Source organism: Micropterus salmoides, unplaced genomic scaffold (genome assembly GCF_014851395.1).
Source record: "Micropterus salmoides isolate LMB-PRFRI ecotype aquatic unplaced genomic scaffold, ASM1485139v1 Ms_hic_scaffold_8, whole genome shotgun sequence".
NCBI lineage: Eukaryota > Metazoa > Chordata > Actinopteri > Centrarchiformes > Centrarchidae > Micropterus > Micropterus salmoides.
The window spans coordinates 14,889,384-14,909,924 of NW_024044570.1; the positions used below are offsets into that span (position 1 = coordinate 14,889,384).

At 39.6% G+C, this 20,541-nt stretch overlaps 1 protein-coding gene across 1 annotated transcript in view; it reads right to left on the bottom strand.

Annotated features, from left to right (window-relative positions):
• Positions 1–20,541, bottom strand: part of LOC119893227 (pleckstrin homology domain-containing family A member 5-like) — a 128,212-nt gene that overhangs the window by 21,505 nt on the left and 86,166 nt on the right. The window contains 7 exon segments of the mRNA XM_038705227.1: positions 54–560; positions 2,150–2,265; positions 3,498–3,598; positions 5,690–5,762; positions 7,481–7,585; positions 7,727–7,847; positions 17,528–17,611. Of these exon segments, the coding sequence (XP_038561155.1) occupies positions 54–560; positions 2,150–2,265; positions 3,498–3,598; positions 5,690–5,762; positions 7,481–7,585; positions 7,727–7,847; positions 17,528–17,611 (1,107 nt within the window).

Consider the following 20,541-nt stretch of genomic DNA (forward strand, 5'->3'; position numbering starts at 1 on the left):
GACATAATTGAAACATTAAGATTTTTTTTAAACCGCCATAATAACAAACCAACCTCCTGGTGTCATCGTCCTGGTTGCGTCCCCTTTGTGTGCGGACCCACTGCTCCAGTTGCTGCATAGAGGTGGTCCTACTCAAGGTGCGGTCTGGCTCATGACTAGGACTTTGCTGAGGAGGGGCTCCAGTCCCATTAGGTGGACACTGCTCGCCAGATCCGTTGACCTGGGGGCTGTGGTGTGGCCTGTCTATTTCTGTCGGAGTCTGCGGTGAGGTGATGTTAGCCTTGACGGCTGCTGCCTCGGCTGGCTGCAGTTTGATACTGTTGATCTTGGTGAGTGGACGCTCGCGCTCCGCCCCATCCTTGTGGAAGCCGTAGCGCTCTGCATCTCGCTGCTTCCTCTCTTCTTCTGCTGTGGTGACAGTGACTGCTGCGGTGCGCTCACGGTCCACCTCACGGTTGCGTTCATTATTCTTGATTTCAGGCTGTGTGAGTGCCGCCCTGTGGTTGGCCACATGATTGATCTCTTGTGGTCCACACTGCTCCACTTTTAGCCTGTCCAACCTGATACACAAAGAGGAGGCCTTAGAATAATAATGACAAAAATCTAAAACCCCGTGTTAGCTAAAGGCAAGAAAGACACCTGCTCCTTCCTCAAGAAGGTTAATACATTACATGGGACACTCATCTGTGTCACAGATCACCAGTAAAAGGTGTCTGAAACACTGTATAAAGTATGGATGAAATATACTGTATACCTAATGCTCTACTTTGTGAACTCTACTAATGGGGGTAGCTCTGAAACAAAAAGAAAGTGCAAAGAAAATGGGGTGGAGGTGCACAATGTTTATTCCAGCTGCAGGGGGAGGCCAGGCGTGTAAAAGGAAATCAGATATCTCCAATAAAATGCTGCCTCTGCTGGGGCACGTCACAAAGGTGCTGCTCAGACGCCACTAATCCATTTGCAGCTCCCTTTTGCCTCCTCTCTAGAAGACCTATCTACAGCTCTGTGGTCTTTAGGGAGGTAATAGACACCACTACTCCTTGGCCTTAGCTGGACTGAAGGTCAAGCTTCAAAGTTTGGCAAACTCCCCTTAGCAGCATGGCTCACTGGGTTAGCAATAAGAGGGCAGTAGGAAAGGCATTCCTTCAGAGTTTCCACTTGTATCACTTTAAATAGCAGCACTAGTCATGTAATGTCTTCTCCAGCCCTCTGTGGCTCCACCAGCCCAGTAGAGCACACATTTAGCCCTATGAAAGTTCGGTGTGAACTTAGTCATGCTTATTTTGAAGACATTGTAGAAATAATTAAAGGAAAATGCCCTCAACAGATAAGGATTTGGGCTATTGTTCTTCATTTTTAACATTACCCACCAGCTTAAAATATTAAAAGATGTGATCAAACGTAAAGCTGTACATAGAATACAAGATACTAGACACTTTAAAATTAGCATTTAGTCTATATAGATATTATAATGCTGTTATACTTAGTGTTAGCCTTATAACAACATAGCACTGTCATATTTAACAGTGCTGTTCAGTGGATTTCAGGCACTACTGCTCTGTGTAATTACAAAGCACTTTACCATTATGCCTCTGCTAGCCCATGTAAAAGGAGGGCATTAGAAAGGCGAGCTGCCAAATGAGAGACATTTAACAAAACATTTTTTAAAAAGAAGGGGAAAAAACCCTATCCTGATTAATTAGTGATCCTGATCAGCCAGTACAGCTGTACACAACATCCCCTGAACCTCATTCAAGGTGTGTATATGCCCACATGAGCATGGCATCCTTGTCTATGTTACTCTATAATAAACTTTGACAGTAAAAATAGTTACATAACATTAAAGGCAGACGCCACTTCTTCAACAAACCCACAGACAAGAAATGTCAAACGCGGGTGTTGAACTTTTGACTAAGAACTTAACAGGCTTAACAGAGGGATTTAAAATAACTTGCTTAGAGTAGAATGCTAAAGAAGAAAAATCTGGATGGAGATTTATACAGAGTAGTGCAGAGTAAATTGTACTTTATTGTAATTTTTTCCCATGTATTTTTCTCCATTCAGAAGGAAAACCTCCCACTGTATTGTCTCAACTTCACATAAAATACAGCCTGTAAAAAATTACTATATTAATGATGTTCTTACAAACCTTTTGACTGGCTCTGCATGCACAAGTGCAGCATCAGTCATTACTTTCATCCAAGACTCCATCTCTTTGGCTGTATCAGTGCAAAAATAGTATGTCCGCATGTTGGGATGTGTCGCCTGTTTTGACAATGGACAGGATCACAGACAGGAACAGTGACACACAGAAAAGTTACCTGAAAGAGAGAAGAGAAAAGCATCAAGTCAACTGGGATTTTTAGCACTTGAACCCTGACGGGTGAATCAAAATTGGTTAAGGCTATGTGATAGCTTGTGAAATGCTCCCAGTTGTGGGCATCTGTACCATCCACGTAAATCAAACCATGAGTCACCTGTGTTTCATGCATACAACTAGATTAGGGCATTAAATCTCCCACAGTACTGTAGGACTTACCACACAGTGCTTTGTATGGCTGACACATTGTTCCATAGTTTCTCCGTTCGCTTGCAGTGAACAAACCAATTTATTGTTGCAGCCAGACAAAGAAAGAGAAGAACAGAATGTTTAGTGAACAATCTCAATATCCTGTTTACCAATGTCTGAAAAACAAAATAAAACACTGCCATTACTCCAATTACTTCAGAATAACCTTGGGAAATAAGGAACTTTTAATGACATGGTCATTTTGGCCACAACAACAAGAGACAGGAAAGGTTTAGAAGGAAAAATATGCAGTCAAAAAGTCATCCCATTCTTGAGTGAATCACTAAACTGAAGGGTTGTGCACTGTTCTCGTGTTTCTTTCTTCACCTCAACTCTCTCTCTTTCAGAATGAGTCTAAGTTGGAAAAGGAGTGAGCTGTGTGGTTGGAGAGACCTTGAGCAGACTCCTGGGCGTCTTGTGTTTGGCTACTTGGCAGGTCAACTTTTTGTCTCTTAGGGTTTATGAAGGACCCACAGTCAAATACTATACACACTCCACTGAGATCCCATAAAATATGCCTGTTGCCCCATAACTTGGGGTTTTTTGAGTGAACTAACAGCACTGCAGTGCTCTGGTACTACACCACTGTCAGTAGCCAATACAGACATCACTACTGGCAAGCACTTTCTTTGTTTTGTTAGCATTAGCAGTGTGCAGTTTAAAAAAGAAATTACTTGCATTACTTCCCTGTCAATCAATTGTAAATACTTTCTAAAGTAAAGACAAAGCATGTTCAAAGTAAACCTAGAAGTTGATTTATATGCTTAAGAAAGCATAGTAAACCACAACAGCAAAAACATTTTTACATCTTATTTTAATAGAGATTTAAATAATAACAATAATGATTTACTTTTCTATGCTCTAAATGTCCTTAACCATAAAATGTGCAGTCTAACAAAGTTTGACAAGGATGAAAACATGCACTGACCTTGAAGGCATATTTTCTGTTAATGTGATCTTCCACAGACAGCATGGATATATGAAAGCTTGGTAGGAGGATGCTGCCAAGTATGCCCTCCTCTTTTTCATCTGCAGAGAAAAAACACATCAACACAATGCAATAGGGGCGATTTTGGTCAGTCAACTTAAAGTTGTCTACACTGCACCACACTCTACACTAATTTGTAGACATAAAAAAGCCTAGAGACTTACTAAGTGGATTGCGAGATAAAAACTAAAAGAGGTGTGTGTTGGACAGATGAGCAGAGGCCAATCACTGATTGATTCAGTGCAGCTAGGCTGCTCTAATCCTCATTAAATTTGCAGACAGGGCTCCACATTGACAACGGAGAACTCTCCACAGGGGGGATTAGATTGCGTCCCGAGTTTTAAGCAGAGAATTGCTAAACATCCTAATTTGAGCAATCTGCACTGCTTACCCAAAACAGTGTAGGAAAACTAAATATATCAAGGAAGTAAATGCTGCAGGTTCATATGTGCATTTGCTTTGTCTGCTTGGTATGTGTTCATGTTTCTGTGTGTGTTGACTGGGGATGTTATGTAAATGTCTATTAACACATACTGGTAGTAACTGGGAGGAAAAAGGCTCATCGTGGATGGTGAGTATTATTTGGGGAAATAAATGATTGCTGAACTCTGATCAGCCTCTGGTGGATTAGAGGTCAAAGTGACTGGACTGAAGGACTGAAGGATTGATCTATTCGAAAGCATCAGGTGTTCCGGCAATCTACTGGTTGCAGATTTATTTATTAAGTATCGGTGTCTCTTTCTCTCTCTCTCTCTCTCACACACACACACACATACAGAGGATTCAGCGGAACGGTCTCTGAGCATAAGCTAACATAGTGGGAGATCTAGAAAGCACATAGTCTGATAACTACAGCAGATATCATTTGTGTCTAGTTGAGGGTCGGCGCAGTTCATGACCTCTCTGCCCACTCTCTGCTGATGGATGGATTTCTCAACACGTCTGTCTAGATAAAGCCTTTGGGTTTGCTGCTGTCTGTGGCTTTTGTCAGTCAGTGGGTGGAAAGAAGGCGACAGGACTGGCAGACACCAGAAATAACACAGACTAGATGTCATCCTGATCAGCAGAAATGATGACTGTATCCGCATCAACTGAGCAGGGGCATTGTGATATGGTGACTTGTGTCAGACACAACTTAAATTTTCTTTGTAGCTGCAGACTAACAGCAGACTTACTCTACAGCTACCTTACAGCCTCAATGGTTTACAGGATTCTATTTGTTTTCAAATAGGAAAGCCCTCAAACGTCCTCTGGACACAGCTGTGTCAATATTTGATATGAACATTAGTACTGCATGAGAGAAGCTGAAACGCCCAGTCAATAGCAGCTCAGTCATTAGCATCTTATAAAAAAAGATCACATCTAACACTTGCAAATGTTTTCCTACTGCACAATAATACCAAAGAGGATTATAAGGATAGCCAGATTTTAATTATTTAATGGAAAACTAAAACTGAACTGAAAAAACATGACTAAGATTATGACTATGGTTAAAGTGCCATGGGTACATAAAAAATTCATTCAAGTTTCCACTTCAGACAAAATATAAACTTTTATTACTTGGTTATAAAAGTATAGGTTGTCTTTACTAAATTATAGAACCATGTAAATACCACACATATTCAAAAGGATGATTACAGTGATAATACAAGAGTGGTCTCTCTGATGTGGAAAGGGATCTTTAAATATTAGGATCAATTTTGTTTAATGCAACTGATTCCAAGACTTATGCTTATGCAACCACTGTATAAAAACAGCATGATCTCTGGAAACTTGTTTCGTGACTTAACATTAGTGTGAAGTCCAATGTACTGCTATGCTTTCTCTTTCAACATTATGGATGCATCCAAGCCATTAAAGCCCTGGCTTTGCTTGGGGAAAAATATAAAATCTCTCAAATGGCAAATCAGACGACAGGAGAGCCATTTCAATTAATATGTCTCCTCTGTTGGTCCTGACAGGCTGCTTACCACAGGGACTATATACTATATCCATATACATTAACAATTGCCAAGAGCGAAGCTTGTGGCTCTTAAGGTCACAACAGCACTTTGAACTAATAAAAAAACACTATTGTTGTAATCACTGCAATACTAATAAAACATGTTGGTAGCTGAAAGGACAGGACTCACCTCTGTAGTAAAAGAGGCACAGGTCAGACAGCACAAACCACCTCTTTTTCCACAGCTTCATCCCTGTACTGTCCTGAAAAGACACCAGAGAAAAAAGCAACAGTTACTTCACAAACTCGTGGGAATATTTGTGAAATGAAAAAGAAAAAGTATGTGCTGTTAAGTGCACATACCTCCTCAAACATAATCAGTTGAATTCCTATCTAATCTAATAGACTGGGTTAGTAACTTCAAAGGACTGCAGCCAATCAGTTACTTTTTGATTTGTGTGTTGTTTTAATTATTCTTTCTAATATGTTGTCAAATTGTTTTCTTATATTTGGAACTGATTTACAGGTGTGTGTTGTCAGGTCATGTATTTCTGCATATTCTGGTCTAAAATGCCTGTGGAACTCCACTGTGTATATATTTTAAGGAAATAAACAGCTTTCACTTTTAAAAGAAAGTCTGTTGTTCAAATGGCAACAAAAAACAGCCTCCTTTGCTTGGTATCGCAATGCTATGATCAAAGGGGGTTTCAGGCTGCTGTTTAAAAAGGATGAAGGGTGAGGAAAAGGGTATTAACTCCCCCATGTGCTATATTGGAAAACTTGAGCAGAGTCCCTAATCGTGGATTCCACCCGGAGACAAAAGTAGGGGGACGGACCTCAACAACTCTGTCATTATGGTCAAACAGCATGTGGGCTGCAGTTTACTTTAAATGGAAATTCACTTCCATGAACCAGCATGTTTAACACATTAGTATCAAAGGCATAATACCAGATGCTGCTGAGTTTGTTCTTAATGGAGGCACATCAGAAGTGTAACAAAAAGATTCAAACTTTCTGTCAGATCAAGCGCTGTTCAGGCGGGAAGGAAAAAAAAGAGGCATTCACCATCACATCAATCACTCTGGCATTTTGTTCTCCCAATGGATCAACTGAAGGGCTGCAGCTTTTCCTCAGCCAAGGACTTCAATAGCTTCCAGGTTTGAATGAGGCAGGAAAATAAAACTGCAAATCCAGCTTTTATTCAGGGTAGCAGATTTGTGAGTCTTTTACTTGATCTACGTCACCCGATTGAGGTCCCCAAAGAAATAGCAGCTGGCAGCTGTTCCAAAGGAAGCCATCATGAGTTCACAAAAAACGGGAGGCTGCAATCAAAACTAAATGAGTTTCCCACTTAGGAAGCATGAGAGAGTCTTGTCTGGCCAAGAGCTGCCTCAAGCACCCCCCCTTTACCCTCATGTAAGTAACCAGGGAGCTGTAATGAAGGATTGGTATTTAAACACTGCCCACACTGAATGACTGGCTGAGCAGAAACACTTAACAAATAAATGCTCAGATCCTGTACGACATCAGAAAACTTCCTTTGTGCTTATCTTAAGACTGTTGATTTGTTGCAAATCTTAATGGGAGAGGGAGACCTCTGTGTTTAAAAATAATAAATATACTGTATATAATAATATGTAGAAATATAGTTTGCACCACAAGACAACCTCCCTCTAAGCTAAATTCACACACTTTTTCCCAAATATCCTTGTTTCTAAATATCAATTATATTATAAACACATTTATCAAACAAATAACCAAATATATGCAAACATACAATAAACTAATATGAATATGTGTATAAAATACAGTATCTCATAAAAGTGAATGACATCGATAACCAGCTGATGACAGTTATACTGTCATTTCAACAACTACCATGACTAACAATGATGTCAAGTTACCTACTCTTTTTCAGCACATTATATGATTTATCGGACTAAATGTAAAGTTTTACTTGAAGTCATATAATTCATCTCACCTGTTTATAAAGCCAGTTTCTCTTGATTACTGGGGCACTGGGATTCCTCCTGATGGAGTTGGATCTCTTTCCAAAGTTATGAATTTTTTTAGAAGGTCTTGAGGGCTAGAATAATAGTATGAATCAGTGAAAAACAACAACAAAAAACATTTTCCATTTCCATTTATCAAGTTTTCAAGGCATGATCCTGTTGGTCCTAATTTAACAGACGTGCATTGTAATCTTGTCTGCATGTGTGTCACTCACTCTTCCTGCTGGGCTACTGGGGTTAACGGCATAGTCCGAGACGCCTGTGTAGTTGGATGCCTCACTCATGGTGCTTAGTGGCCGTTCCTTCTTCTCATTCGCTGGCACTTTGGAGGCAGACCTAAACAAAAGAAACAAAGCATGCCAAGAGCATATAGGCAAATAATCAATCAGAATTATAGACTGCCGATTTATGTCTAATTACCTCGATAAAATCAGGAAAATACAAGGAAGTGTCTGTCCCATCATTCCTCTGAAGTTCAAACTCTCTGTTATAATGAGATCTCAACATGGGCCAATGAATCAAGCCAATTACTCCCACCATGTCACTGCAGTTACATCCCTAACAGCTTCAAATGGTCTGCAAACTCTGCCTGACATACTGGAATGCAGTATGAAGTTGAAAGCATAGTAAGTTCAATACATTTGCCATAGATAGAACACCTTGGAAAATAAATTGTCTGGATTGGAGCATAAAGATGTCCTACATTCTTTAGGAAGGGAACAATGTTGTAGTCTAGAGGGAACAAGACAGGAAAACCAGAGTAGAGCAGAAATACTGCAGCAGTGAAAAAAAGTGTAATATATCAGATGTGCTGGTTTCAGGTCACTGAATAAGGACAGAAACTGCCCATTTCACCAATGATCTAACATTCATAGATTTCAGATTATATAGTGCCATTCATCATTAATGAAGCACTCATTTCATAATAAATATTCTTAGGGCTGAATGATTAATTGCATTTGCGATATCGCGATGTGATAGAACAAGATTTTCTAATCGCAAAGTCTGCGACACCCACATGATACCCAAGATTAAAGCAGTCTGCAGAGGAAGCATCAACTTCGCACGTTACGCTGTACTTCTACTTGTTGTTGTACAATGGCCTTAAGCTTGACAAAAGCTGACACTACAGAAACTTCAGTGTCTCACAGGGAATTAAAGTAGCACCTGCCACCCACGGGTAACTTGGTGGTTGTGGTGGGTGAAATCGTTGGGCCATCTGCCGCTTTGACGGGCAGAAAAAATGCAGAAAAACACGTGTAGTAAGGTAAGCGTATTGTGCCTGCATCACACACACAGCCACCAGTCAGCTCAGGAACTGAGAGGCACGAGTTACCACCTGGTTACAGCCAGTGCGACGCTTACCAGCATCGGAGGGGAACTCCGGCGTTGCAGAGAATCACTAACCTTGCCTATTAAACACAAGAGGTGTCACTTGGTTTTATTTTCGTTGGCCAACTTTTGAATTGAACCTCAAACTGAGTATTTTTGTTTGCTTACTGGGATATAGAAAGATGGACTCCGAGGAGATGTGAACTGAGATAAGGACGCATTATTGGTGGTTTAACTGTGTGTTCTGTTTTGAGCAATTACTGTATAATACACTGTCGTGAACTTAGTTTTTCTTGTGGGTAGGCTAACCTGATGATATTATATCATATTATTTAATGCCATGACTTGACTCAAATTATCTTTTTCATATTATTAAAAAATTATACTTCTTCTCCACCATTGCTCATAATAATAATTCATGCAATTCATGCATCACCTAATTTAATCATAACACAGGCCTGACCCACAAGAAAGAACAGTGTATGTTTAATCTAATATTGTGTTGGTCATACTATACACAGATTTACTGCTTGTCTGTTTTGAATAATAACAAGGTAAAGAGCTTAAAAATTAATCACATATTAAATCACAATCGCAATATTGGTTAACAAAACAATCGCCATTAGATTATTTTCTAAAATCGTCCAGCCCTATTATCAATCCATTCATCATCTACATGTACTTTCCATCCATCAATACTGTTATCTGTTAGATAAGAAGACAAAACTTCACACTCCAAAAAAGAAAAAACAGAGTAAATTTAAAAACGGTTTAACAATTCAGACTCCATGCTGTTATACTCATACAGTCTATGGTTAGGTGCACAAACAAGGGATCACAAGGGATAACATCAGCTTGTCTCACAACAGCAGGCAACACACAAAGGATGTTAATTTCCGTGCAGCATAGTGACAGGTCTAATACCACCTGCAGACCCTTCAACAAATGACGAAGCAAAACACTGAAAATCACAAACTGACTTTGTTTTATCTGTATTTAGAAGAAAAGTTACAAGGCTTATTAGAAGGTAGGGCTTAGTTGCACAAAGCAGCAACACTTACTATTAAGTAGCTCTTCTGATTGCTAAGTCAATAAGGTAATTTCTTACATTCTTATTAGAGTTCACTGGCTGTCTTAATGTCCTAATATCTTAATACTAAGGTGGCTCTGTAGAAGTGACACCTCCTTGGAGATGCCACAAAGTAAGTCATTGGGTAGACAAGTGGGTGACTAATGCTAATGAGTTGAAGTGCACACAATTTTCAACTCACTACAGTAAAATATCTGCTTGTGCAGACTGATGAGTAGCCACTGAGATTTGCGTTCTTCTCCATCTAATGAGCTTCCTCCAGAAAATGAGCACTGAACATTTTCAGCACTTCCAGTGACAAATGGAATCCTGGGTGAACTATAATCAATGGTGTGTTGATTTGCCATCGAAACACAAAAGGTTGGGAGGGGTCTGATTGACTGATTTTATTTATGGATTATTTGACACAGGAAAAAACAAAAATCCAAAGGATAATGTGAAGAATAAAGTAAAAGCACTTATTTCAGAGTGGTCCCAAGATGTAAGACACAAAGAAAACACAAAAAGGACATTCAACATAAAAGAACAGCTAAAGTAACATTGTCATTGCAAATGTCAATATACATCTGTTACCTTGTTCCATAAAAAAGTCCTAACCTGACTTCTATAAGCCCCTCACATTTAAAAACGTATTTAATGGAATTTAATGGAAGGCTGTTCCACATTCAAGAGGCGAAAAGTCTTCAAGTATCTTCAACAAAGTCCAGTTGCCATTGATTTTAAACTTTCTTGGATATATAATGGTACTTTTGTCTATGGATAGATAGGAGCGTTTAGCTCCAGAACACTCACCACACATCAGCTAGAGGCTGAAATTGAGCCAATTACTATGGGGATGATTAGATGGCCAGTTGGTGAAAGCCAGGTTGGGAATTTTGCCATGGCTCTTTGCGACAAGTGCCATGGATCTTTAATGACCACAATGAGTCAGGACCTAAGTTTAACGTCTCATTTGAAGGACGGCAGCTCCTACAGCGCATTGTCCACATCACTGCACTGGGGCATTGCGATCTTATTATTAAGACGAGAGGGAAGACTGCCCCCTACTGGCCCAAGGCCGATTTATACTCCTGCGTAGGGTCTACGTGCGTACCTACGCCGTGTCTGTGCAGTCGTTTCCTCGTAACTGTGTTACAGCCGCCGTTCTGGCCGCTAGTAAATGTTACTTTAAAGCACAGGGTACTTCTGGTCGGCTCGGAGGCATTGCAAGGCTACCCAGCCGACCAATCACAGAGCTTACGGTCCGCGTCGACTCGACGTGTAGTTACATTTTTGCGGAGGTGCACGTCAGGCAACAGCGTAGCCCTGTAGCCTACGCCGTCGATTTGACGCAGAAGTATAAATTGCCATTTAGTTTTCCCAGTAGGTCTCCCATTCAGGTACTGGCCAAGCCTAAATCTGCTTAGCTTCAGTCAATCAGCAGGGTTTACATTGGTATGGCTGCGGTACTATTTAGCTGAGAAGGTTTGTGACCAGGCCGCCATTTTTTTTCCTGCTTGAAAATGGACTAAGCACTGTCCCAACTTGTGCGCTCAGCACTAATTCACACTTTTCATTGCTCTTATTGGTCCGTAGTGTTTCTATGCGCACCATGTTGACCATGTGATGCACTTGCAACTTGCAAGTGCATCACATGGTCAACAGGCAGGACAAGCACACTTGCTCTGACACCCAGGGGAAATTCACTGGCTTCAGTTGAGCCAACATAATTTGTATGCCTTTGGTCTGCTGGAGGAAACGACTGTACCAAGAAGTACACACAGAGGTACACAGAGAGAACATGCCAACGCCACACTTTGGGGCCCACAGATCAAGCTCAGGACTTCTCACAGCGAGATGAATGTGCTATCCACTGGGCTGCCATAATAAAGAAGACCGTAACCAGTAGGGGTGTGAAGACACACTTAGCTCACAAGACGATATTGGGTTCACGAGAACGAGACAATATTTTAACACTATTTATAAGGAATCCTCAATGACAAAACATATGACTGTAAGAATAATCTTTTATTTGACTGAAAGTCACAAAATGCTTAATAATTCAGGTGTATTTTGAAATGTTGCCTTGTTGTGTCTTGTCTGTCACTCTGTCGTCATTTATTGTTTCCACCGGGGACCCAAAATGCTGCTGCACAAACGATTTCAAAGTGGCGGGGGCACATTGCATCCTAATTTCACCCTCATACTCTTTCATGCTGATATCATGAGACAACTTTCCACCTGTTTTAATATCACAATATCTAGTGGCACAATATCTTGTCACACCCCTGGTAACGCAATGCATAATGTACATTACATTTAAGAAACATTGCTTCAAAGATTTCCACCTAATTTTCTCTGTTTTATCATAAAATCAGTAAATGTTTTGCTTACTTACTAAGACAAACCAATATGTATTACAATGTCACATCACTGCCTGGTTCAGCATGGATTTTGTGTGCCTGTGTGAGCATGTAGGTCTGTGTGTGCAAAAAAGAGTGAGGAGGGATTACACTGCCACTGAAGCCTGGTGCTCTAAGCACATTGGGGGAAAACGCTGAACTGAGTGGCTGAGGGTGCATTTTTAAATTGACCACACAGCATTTCTAAAGAAACAAGGCTGCTTTCAAATACTTTTGTTTGGTGGTGAACCTGACCTTTAACGAACAAAAAACTAAAAGACAAGGCAAGATATCAGTGTATACATTTACAGGTTAACAGATGCAGTGTAGCACAGAGCTGGGTGATATTGTTCACCAACCCAATTTGACTCCTGTCACTTTGTTTTGGAAATGTGTGATGCTTTTAAGGACTATTCCCTCTGAAAAGTACGGGTCTAAGTCGAAAGTCACACTTCTGCTCTAATTTGTATTTCAAAATCAGGTCGCATGGAACATGAGAGCTAATGCTAAAGCTTTGGTAGTTTAGTATATTTAAAATACGATTGTTCAGCACATTATGTTATGCAGACATACAGCTGTCCTGTAAGCCTGATGGTAGGTAAAATAGATTTCTATATTGTGTTGTATCTAATATAATATAATAAATATACTGTATGTTTATCATTCTTTAAATGTTTTGTCAGTTTGTTGATATCAAGTAAATATGTATGTATGAAAGTCTCATGTTAGATATTTTTTGGTCATATCACCCTGCTCTAGCTTATCAAAGGAACAGAGTCAGGACTCTTACCTGTGTTCATGTAGCCTGTACATCTTTAAGGGACAAGGCATGAAGGGGTGTTCACAAAGTCAAGGTTTTTGACAGTTTGTCAAAACAAAGTGGCATAAGACTTAACTGAGCTGTGTACCACTAAGTGCAGAATGATCACTTTTGATGCCTTTTGGCCTATTATAAAGAAACCTGTCAGGATCCTGCAACCAAACTGCCAACAAAGTGAATTGAATATAAACATTTTGTCCAAAAGCTCAGCTTTCATCAAGGATCAGGATGTACGCTGACCTTCAGTTCAGGAAAAATGAGTAATGATCTCCCTGCGGTTAGTTGTTCATAAAGGTTTAGATGAACACAACAAATGGTTCAGACAGCAAAGTGCACCTTACAGGACTTTGGAATCCAAATGCATAACAGGACATCAGGCAAAACACCACTAAAAAACACCCACAGTCTGTTGTTAGTGTGCAACAACAAGGATTATTAACAGACAGACATGTTCCAAGTCTTTTATATAAGAAACAAATGTGGGGAACACAGTCATCTATTTACACCTAATAGTGTATTAGCCTACCTGATAAATGCTGGGTGACACAATTTTCCACAATTCACACTACAAAACAGAGGAAAGGAAAATTTGTTGAGAAATCAAATGTTTTGACAAATTAGGGGGGATGAAGACCAGCTGCACATTATGCAGTATATTGTGTTATGTAATGAATCTATAAAGTTGACAATATCCAAGACAGTCTGAAAAAGGTTATATCAGTTACCTGCACATTCATATCCCAATTTTATAATGTTGTAGAATGTTCTTTTTTAAGTGTTTCACTCTCAGGTGTTTGCATTTCAGAAAACTGTAAAAGTCCATTACAGTTTTAAATAAAATACATTGTTTCACTCAAAGCAAGGACTCCAAAAAAGTAAGGGTTTTATTATTTCAATTTAAGAAACAACAATAGGGAGTTAACAGAGACAACAAATGACCCAATCACAAGATAACAGCGAAACTAGTTGATATGTACAGTAACACCTTTTATCTAACTCTCCCTCCAGTATGGCCTCTATCTCCTGTTGAGATTATTATTATGTTTTGTCAGTCTGGACAAATTTACTAGATTGTGTTGTAATTTGAAGTATGCTTACAGTGGTCAGCACTGATTAGCTTATGCAATACTTATATTGTCTATGAAGATTCTCAGTCATCCAGGTCATAGTTATCCAACGAAGGTTAAAATCAAGGGCAACTTCCTGGGAAGTGATGAAAGGACCCCACTTACAATGCTGTCCTTTCATCACTTCCCAGGAAACTCAACAAACGTAACCTATTGGCCTCAGGTGAAGATACCAACGATGGTCGTTCAGTCTTGGCCACAGTATTCTTAACGACTGTAACGACTGTCGTCACAGCAACAAGGAACACTAACGAACCAGGTATCCATGACCCGGGCCAACGACCCCACTGAGGTTAAATAGCGGAGTTTCCCTGCCAGTCAGTCAGAACTGAAGAAGTCCTTTGGATGAGGGACGAAACGTCTTCCAGTATCTTCAACCAAGTCCAGTTGCCCTTGATTTTAACCTTCGTTGGATAATACTTATTTCTGTCTTTATAAATACTGCCAACCTGGAATCATTGCACTTAGGAGTAGACATGGATAAAATCCGCAATCCTAGTATATGTATTTTTACATTGCTTTATCAATATGTATCAAAATGAAGATACATTTTCTGGTAGCGTTTATGGATACAAAACAAATCTAGCAAATTTAATCATATTAATACAAAACATCCAACATTACTATAATGTAACCCTGCTCACTGTTTTTATAGCATTTTATATTGTCACATCGCCAACAAGAATTGAACTTAACACCACACTCTTGAAATAGGTCATTATTGCGGACATGGTCAATTAAAGTTTTGGTAAACATGTTTTATATGTGAATCAAACAAACATTTCCTGTCAGTTTGCTCATGATCAAGTGTACTGCTAAAAATAGACACAGACATATACAGTAATGACAGTAGAATACAGAGGCTGACATTTACTGAGGTGGGTGAAAGCACTTGTCAAATGTGGGACCTTACTAAGCCATGACACGAGCAGCAACTTACATCACAGCATAGCTGAGAGTGTTCGCCTGAGTGACAGATATGTGTTTGTATGTGCCCTTTTATAAGCATGTTAAGGCAGATTATGAGATTCTAATGTATAAGTAATAGTAAACTGATCAATAACAACACAAAGGTATCCGCTCTGTGTGTTTCTGCCACGCATTCATCCAACTGTGGGTTATGTACCAAGGCCGCTTTCTCAAAATTAAAGTGAAAGACTGAACCATGAAGTGGATCCTACATAACTGTGACAATGGCAACAAGACACAGACATCACTGATTCATTTGTTCTGATTGTTTTTAATGGTCAAAGGAATTTTGCTTATCTGCATCAAAACGTTTTCAGTATGTGAAGTATTTTCCTGTGCAGGAAAGTGAGTGTCTGTCCTGATCATTGGTAACTATCCTTAACACAGTACATTTCAGCTACAGGATATTTGCCTCTCTTTCAGCCTGTTATGTCTTGCCTCTTCAGTGGAGGTTGCCCCACCCTCTCACAATTACACAATCCATCATGGATGCATAAATAAGTTTCACAATCGTGGCAGACCTTGTTTTTTTTTTCCTAGACTAGGATACAACTGTAGACTCAGAGTAGAAAGGGCAGTTTGTCTTTTCAGATCTGTTAAATCAGAACTACTCTAGGTTTCCCTTCATCTGAAATTACTCATATTTACCTTTTAGCTGTGTTGTTTGTGTGTTTTACATTACTTATATACTTATATATATATGTCTTAAGGAAGGTTGACTTTATCTATTTATAATTATACTAGACCAGTACTGAAAATTATAATGCCAAACTTGTTTTGGATTTACTTCAAGTGCAGAGCAGATTAGGCAGCGATTTTCAGCCTGGCCTCTTATCCCTGTGGCAGCTTAAATCCTTTTTGCCTTTTATTACTCGTCCAGGGTGAAGATTTCCTCCCTTATTACTGTTGCTAACAGAGCCAACTGTTGGATGAAATGCTCTGTAATAATGATGAGTCAAGTAGTAGGTTTATCACTTTTATGTTGCAGTCTCAAAGTTAACCTCTAGTACATCTAAGATAGATTAATTTTGCAGATTATCTTACAACGATAAAACTGTAGCTAAATTAGATACCATCTTGAAGCACCATGCTGTGCCACCCAGCGAAAAAAACAGCAGAGATGTGAGAGTAACACAGTGAGGGCAGGAATGTGTCAAGAGAGTGCAGTGTGACCGTTCTGGCACAACAAGCATCTTCACAATTTTCAGATTATTCCATATCAGCTGAACAGAACGCAGCACATAAGAATTTAGGGAGAAAAAAGCTCACTATATCATATTCTAATAAAACCAGGATATTCATTTCTAAGCCGCATAGTGAAAACAGCTGAAACTGGCGCCCATAAGGGGTCATCTGGAGCCCATGATGGGTCCTCAGGGAATTTGTCCTCCAATAGTTATTGGTGTTTGGCCACAATCTCCCACATGGAAGTGAAATTCTATGTCTTGAAGCAGAACATATTTCAATTAGCATTCATTGCTCAATAACATAATTGACACCAGTTGTGATGACATGACTTCAATGCAACAATATATCATTATGAGGAATCTGCTATGACAGGAGATTCAGAGGAGTGAGAAACTGAGTGGAGCTGATACATGTTGCACAACATTAAGCTGAGATGGCTAGGGTGGAAGGTGTGGGTTGTGATGCAAACAGTCTAGTACATGTATATTTAGCGCGCTTACAGATTGGGACACAGTAAGTGGGAATATGTTGAGTGGGAATCTGTGAAGGAGGCCAAAGTTACAAACTTATCATCTCTTTTTTTCTTGCAAAGCTCTTGACAGACTACCTGACTTTGTCCACAACTCACTATGAGTGGATCACAAGTAGGGTTAAAGGGTAAATGGGAGGTAAAACTGAAAATGGGAGTACTGATGATTCCTGGGGTGGAAAGACAATAAGTTTAGTCTGACAGATTCATAGAGTCTTCTCCTTGAAGTGAAAGTTCAAGATGACTGGCCTTTGACTTAGTCATGGGGGCAGACATGTGATGACTGGTGTGCTGAAGGCAGTGTAGATGATCACATGGACGTGACATTGTTGGGGGACATATCCTCAAACTTATGACAACTGAAAAGGCCATGAACTCTTGTCCAGGTCAAAATGAAGGACGAACTGTGAATCACTGCATTCCCACTAGCTGACGAATACAAGCACTGAATAGAAGAGGCTTTGAACTGAAAGGGCGGAACTGCAAATAGAGGGTGACAAGGCGCAGACTTGTGCAATGTTGCCTGCACATCAGGAGTTGCTGCACAGTAGCATTCTAAAGGCAAAAACAGGAGACTTACTGTTCGTTGACGACAAAGATGCAGTTGTCTTGTGAGGGTAAGCTTGAGACAGGATGCTTGCAGGTCACCTTCCGCTCATTGTGACTATTTAGAATAGGAAGGGGGAAAAGGGGGGAAAAAAGAATGTCCAATCTTAGAAAGCAGTGCATACACATGCCTCTACAATAATCCCATCAATAATACTTGATCTATCATTAAAAATGATTAATAGATTTGCAGATTTTGACCTTAAAACCCAAACATATTTTCAAAGAACTCCAGCTCTAAAGGTTTGAGAGACAACCTTCTTCACCTGCAAAACATGAGACCAGCTGAGGTAGTGTTTGTATTGGCTAGGTCAAAATGGGAATACTGATTGGAGACAGGACAGATACACAATATGGAAATAATATTAGCAAGCTGAGCCAAAGGTGGAATTCATTAATCAAAAACTAGTCCAAACTGTAAAACTATGAAAACAAGAATGCATGGACATGAACAAGCACTCTTGGCACAAAAATCCGGACAAAAACAAAACAACACCTTAAGTACCCCACAAAAAGACAAAGTATTAGCGTTACAGTCTCGAACACAAGCTGAAAGATGTTACATAGAGCATACAGAGCAAAAATACATTTTTCCTTTTCAGATAGGAGCACCATAGCTTTAGCTTTTACAGGTTGCAGCAGGCTGTTGTGCCAACCTACATCAACATCTAATGACAGACATACTGAAGATGCCACCCACCCATCCTGTTGGTCAATTGCAGCAGCCCACAGTCACTTCCACCCTAACATGATTAGAACACCAGGACACAGACCACACAATCTTTGGAGAGGAGGAGTTGAAGAACTGGGGCCTAACAACAGCAGCTTTCCAGTAAAGTAGAGCCTGTTCAGCTGTTTGTGTGATCTGGATCTTGGGCGGAAGGCTCAGTAAACGTTCCAGAAAGAATCACAAGCTTCACTGTTCCTTATTGTTACTAGTAAATCAAGTTTTTGTTTCAACAGTGTAATTGGAATAGTTCATCAGCTTCCTATCTCATAACCTACAATTTAGAGATAGGAAATCGATAGTTATTTGATTTACTGTCAGTGAGTTACAGTGATTGGAAGTTTCGGAGCTGTAGAGAGTATTTTGTTGATATATTAATCAAATATATTGACAGCAGCGGAGATTAAACAAGACATTACACAATATGAGTAAAGATAAGAGCTGTCAGAACAGTGCTATGCTACTATTTGCTGGACAGTTATTTTACATTCAACTCATCAGGCTGTACTATAAACAGAAGAGAGTCAAACTACAGCCCAAAAATAACAGTTTTTAAACTGGGGTACTCGTGTACTGAAAAGAGCAAATACCAACCATGAATTGGGGGTTTAGTTTCAGTTTAGCCTGGAGAGAAACAGTCTCCACAGCTCTGGTCTATAATTATTGAAGGCACTGTTGGCAGCAGAGCACTCTGTGCGGTCTTGGGGCAGATCAACGGCACTATTTTTCTTTGGTATCCCTTCACACATGCTTATACTGTTCAGCACATATGTTGGCTATAGTTTTAAAAGAAAGAAAGAAAGTCTGGATAGGTATTTATGTACACAGGAATGGGAATGATGTTATGCAGAACAGTAGAGGGAATTTAATAATCAGTTCCAAACTATCCAATACTTTCAGCTTTGATACACTTGATTCCTTTGCAAATACTGACTAAATGCATGCACCGCACGTTTTCTTTCAAGTGGCATGCCTAAAAGGAAAAGAAGTTTAAATGGGTGCATTTTGTCAACCTATTAATTGCCAATGCATGTCAAGTCATTGCAGGAAAGTAAAGTGTTTTATAACTTCTAGAATAATTTACTTTGATTGACTATTGTATCCACTTTGGTATGGATAGTTTCTCTTATTGAGTGGCTACAAAGGCATCCATAAAGCACTGTCCACCATAACACCATATGTTTACTGCTTTACTGCACTACATTAGAGTGATGTATTATCAGTTCCCTGGTGTGGAATGGCATGCAACCCTTATATCTATACACATACGTATTAACACTTGTTTGGAAGGGTTTCTGCTATTGCTATTTCACTGGGAATCAATATCATGTCTGCAGCTATATGCAGTTTTCAGTTGGGCTCAGCTCATTGTTTGGTTTGGTTTATGTGGTTCAGTTCCAATAGCTCTAAATTATGGTATAGTAAGTATGTACTCTCAGCACACAAGCTCACAAACCAATTGTACACTACTTGCCCAATGTAAAATGGTTAAGTAAAAACATCCAAAGAAAACAAGTCAAACATCTACTGTAGCTAGCCACAAGAGGCCGAGACATTTTTCTCAGAGCAGGCAGACCAGCCTCCTAGCCTTGGCATACCAAAGCGACTAAAAGGTTGATTTGCCTTCGTGATGAGAGTGATGTCCCTTACTCATTCTATGCAAAGAGAGGCTCCTATATGATGGCCACGTTGCTCTGTTTCTAAAATATTAGCCATACAAATTTGATACTGGAACTTGCGATTGACCCAAAAACACCCTGATTAAAAGCAAACCCCCTTAACACACTTGTTTATCAAGTTACTGATGGGACAGAAAGTCAAAGAAGATGGTTCAAAATACTTGCTGATGTACCCTACTTATTCGGATCACAACAATTTAGACATTTACTTTCTGGACCACTATATACAGTATTACATGGCTAATTGATATTTGTTTGATGACTTGGCCCCATTAATTATTGAATCCAACCAGATCCTGAGTACTAAAGTTCATCCGGCCCACTCCTCCTTGAGGGCAGATATGATATAAGGATATTTTCCCTGTAAAAATCAATAGATTGGCACATCAAATAAATAAAATTCAATGTCTGAATTAAATCAAGTAACCAACTGAAATGCATAACCAGTTTTATATGTTAACAAAGTACAAGCAGATGAACCTGAAATTAAAAAGGATGTAAATATATTGCCTAAAAAAAGTGTTCAAAGCTATCCGTAACAATGTTGTCTTCAAAATGAAGTTGACCATGGTCATTAAGGTT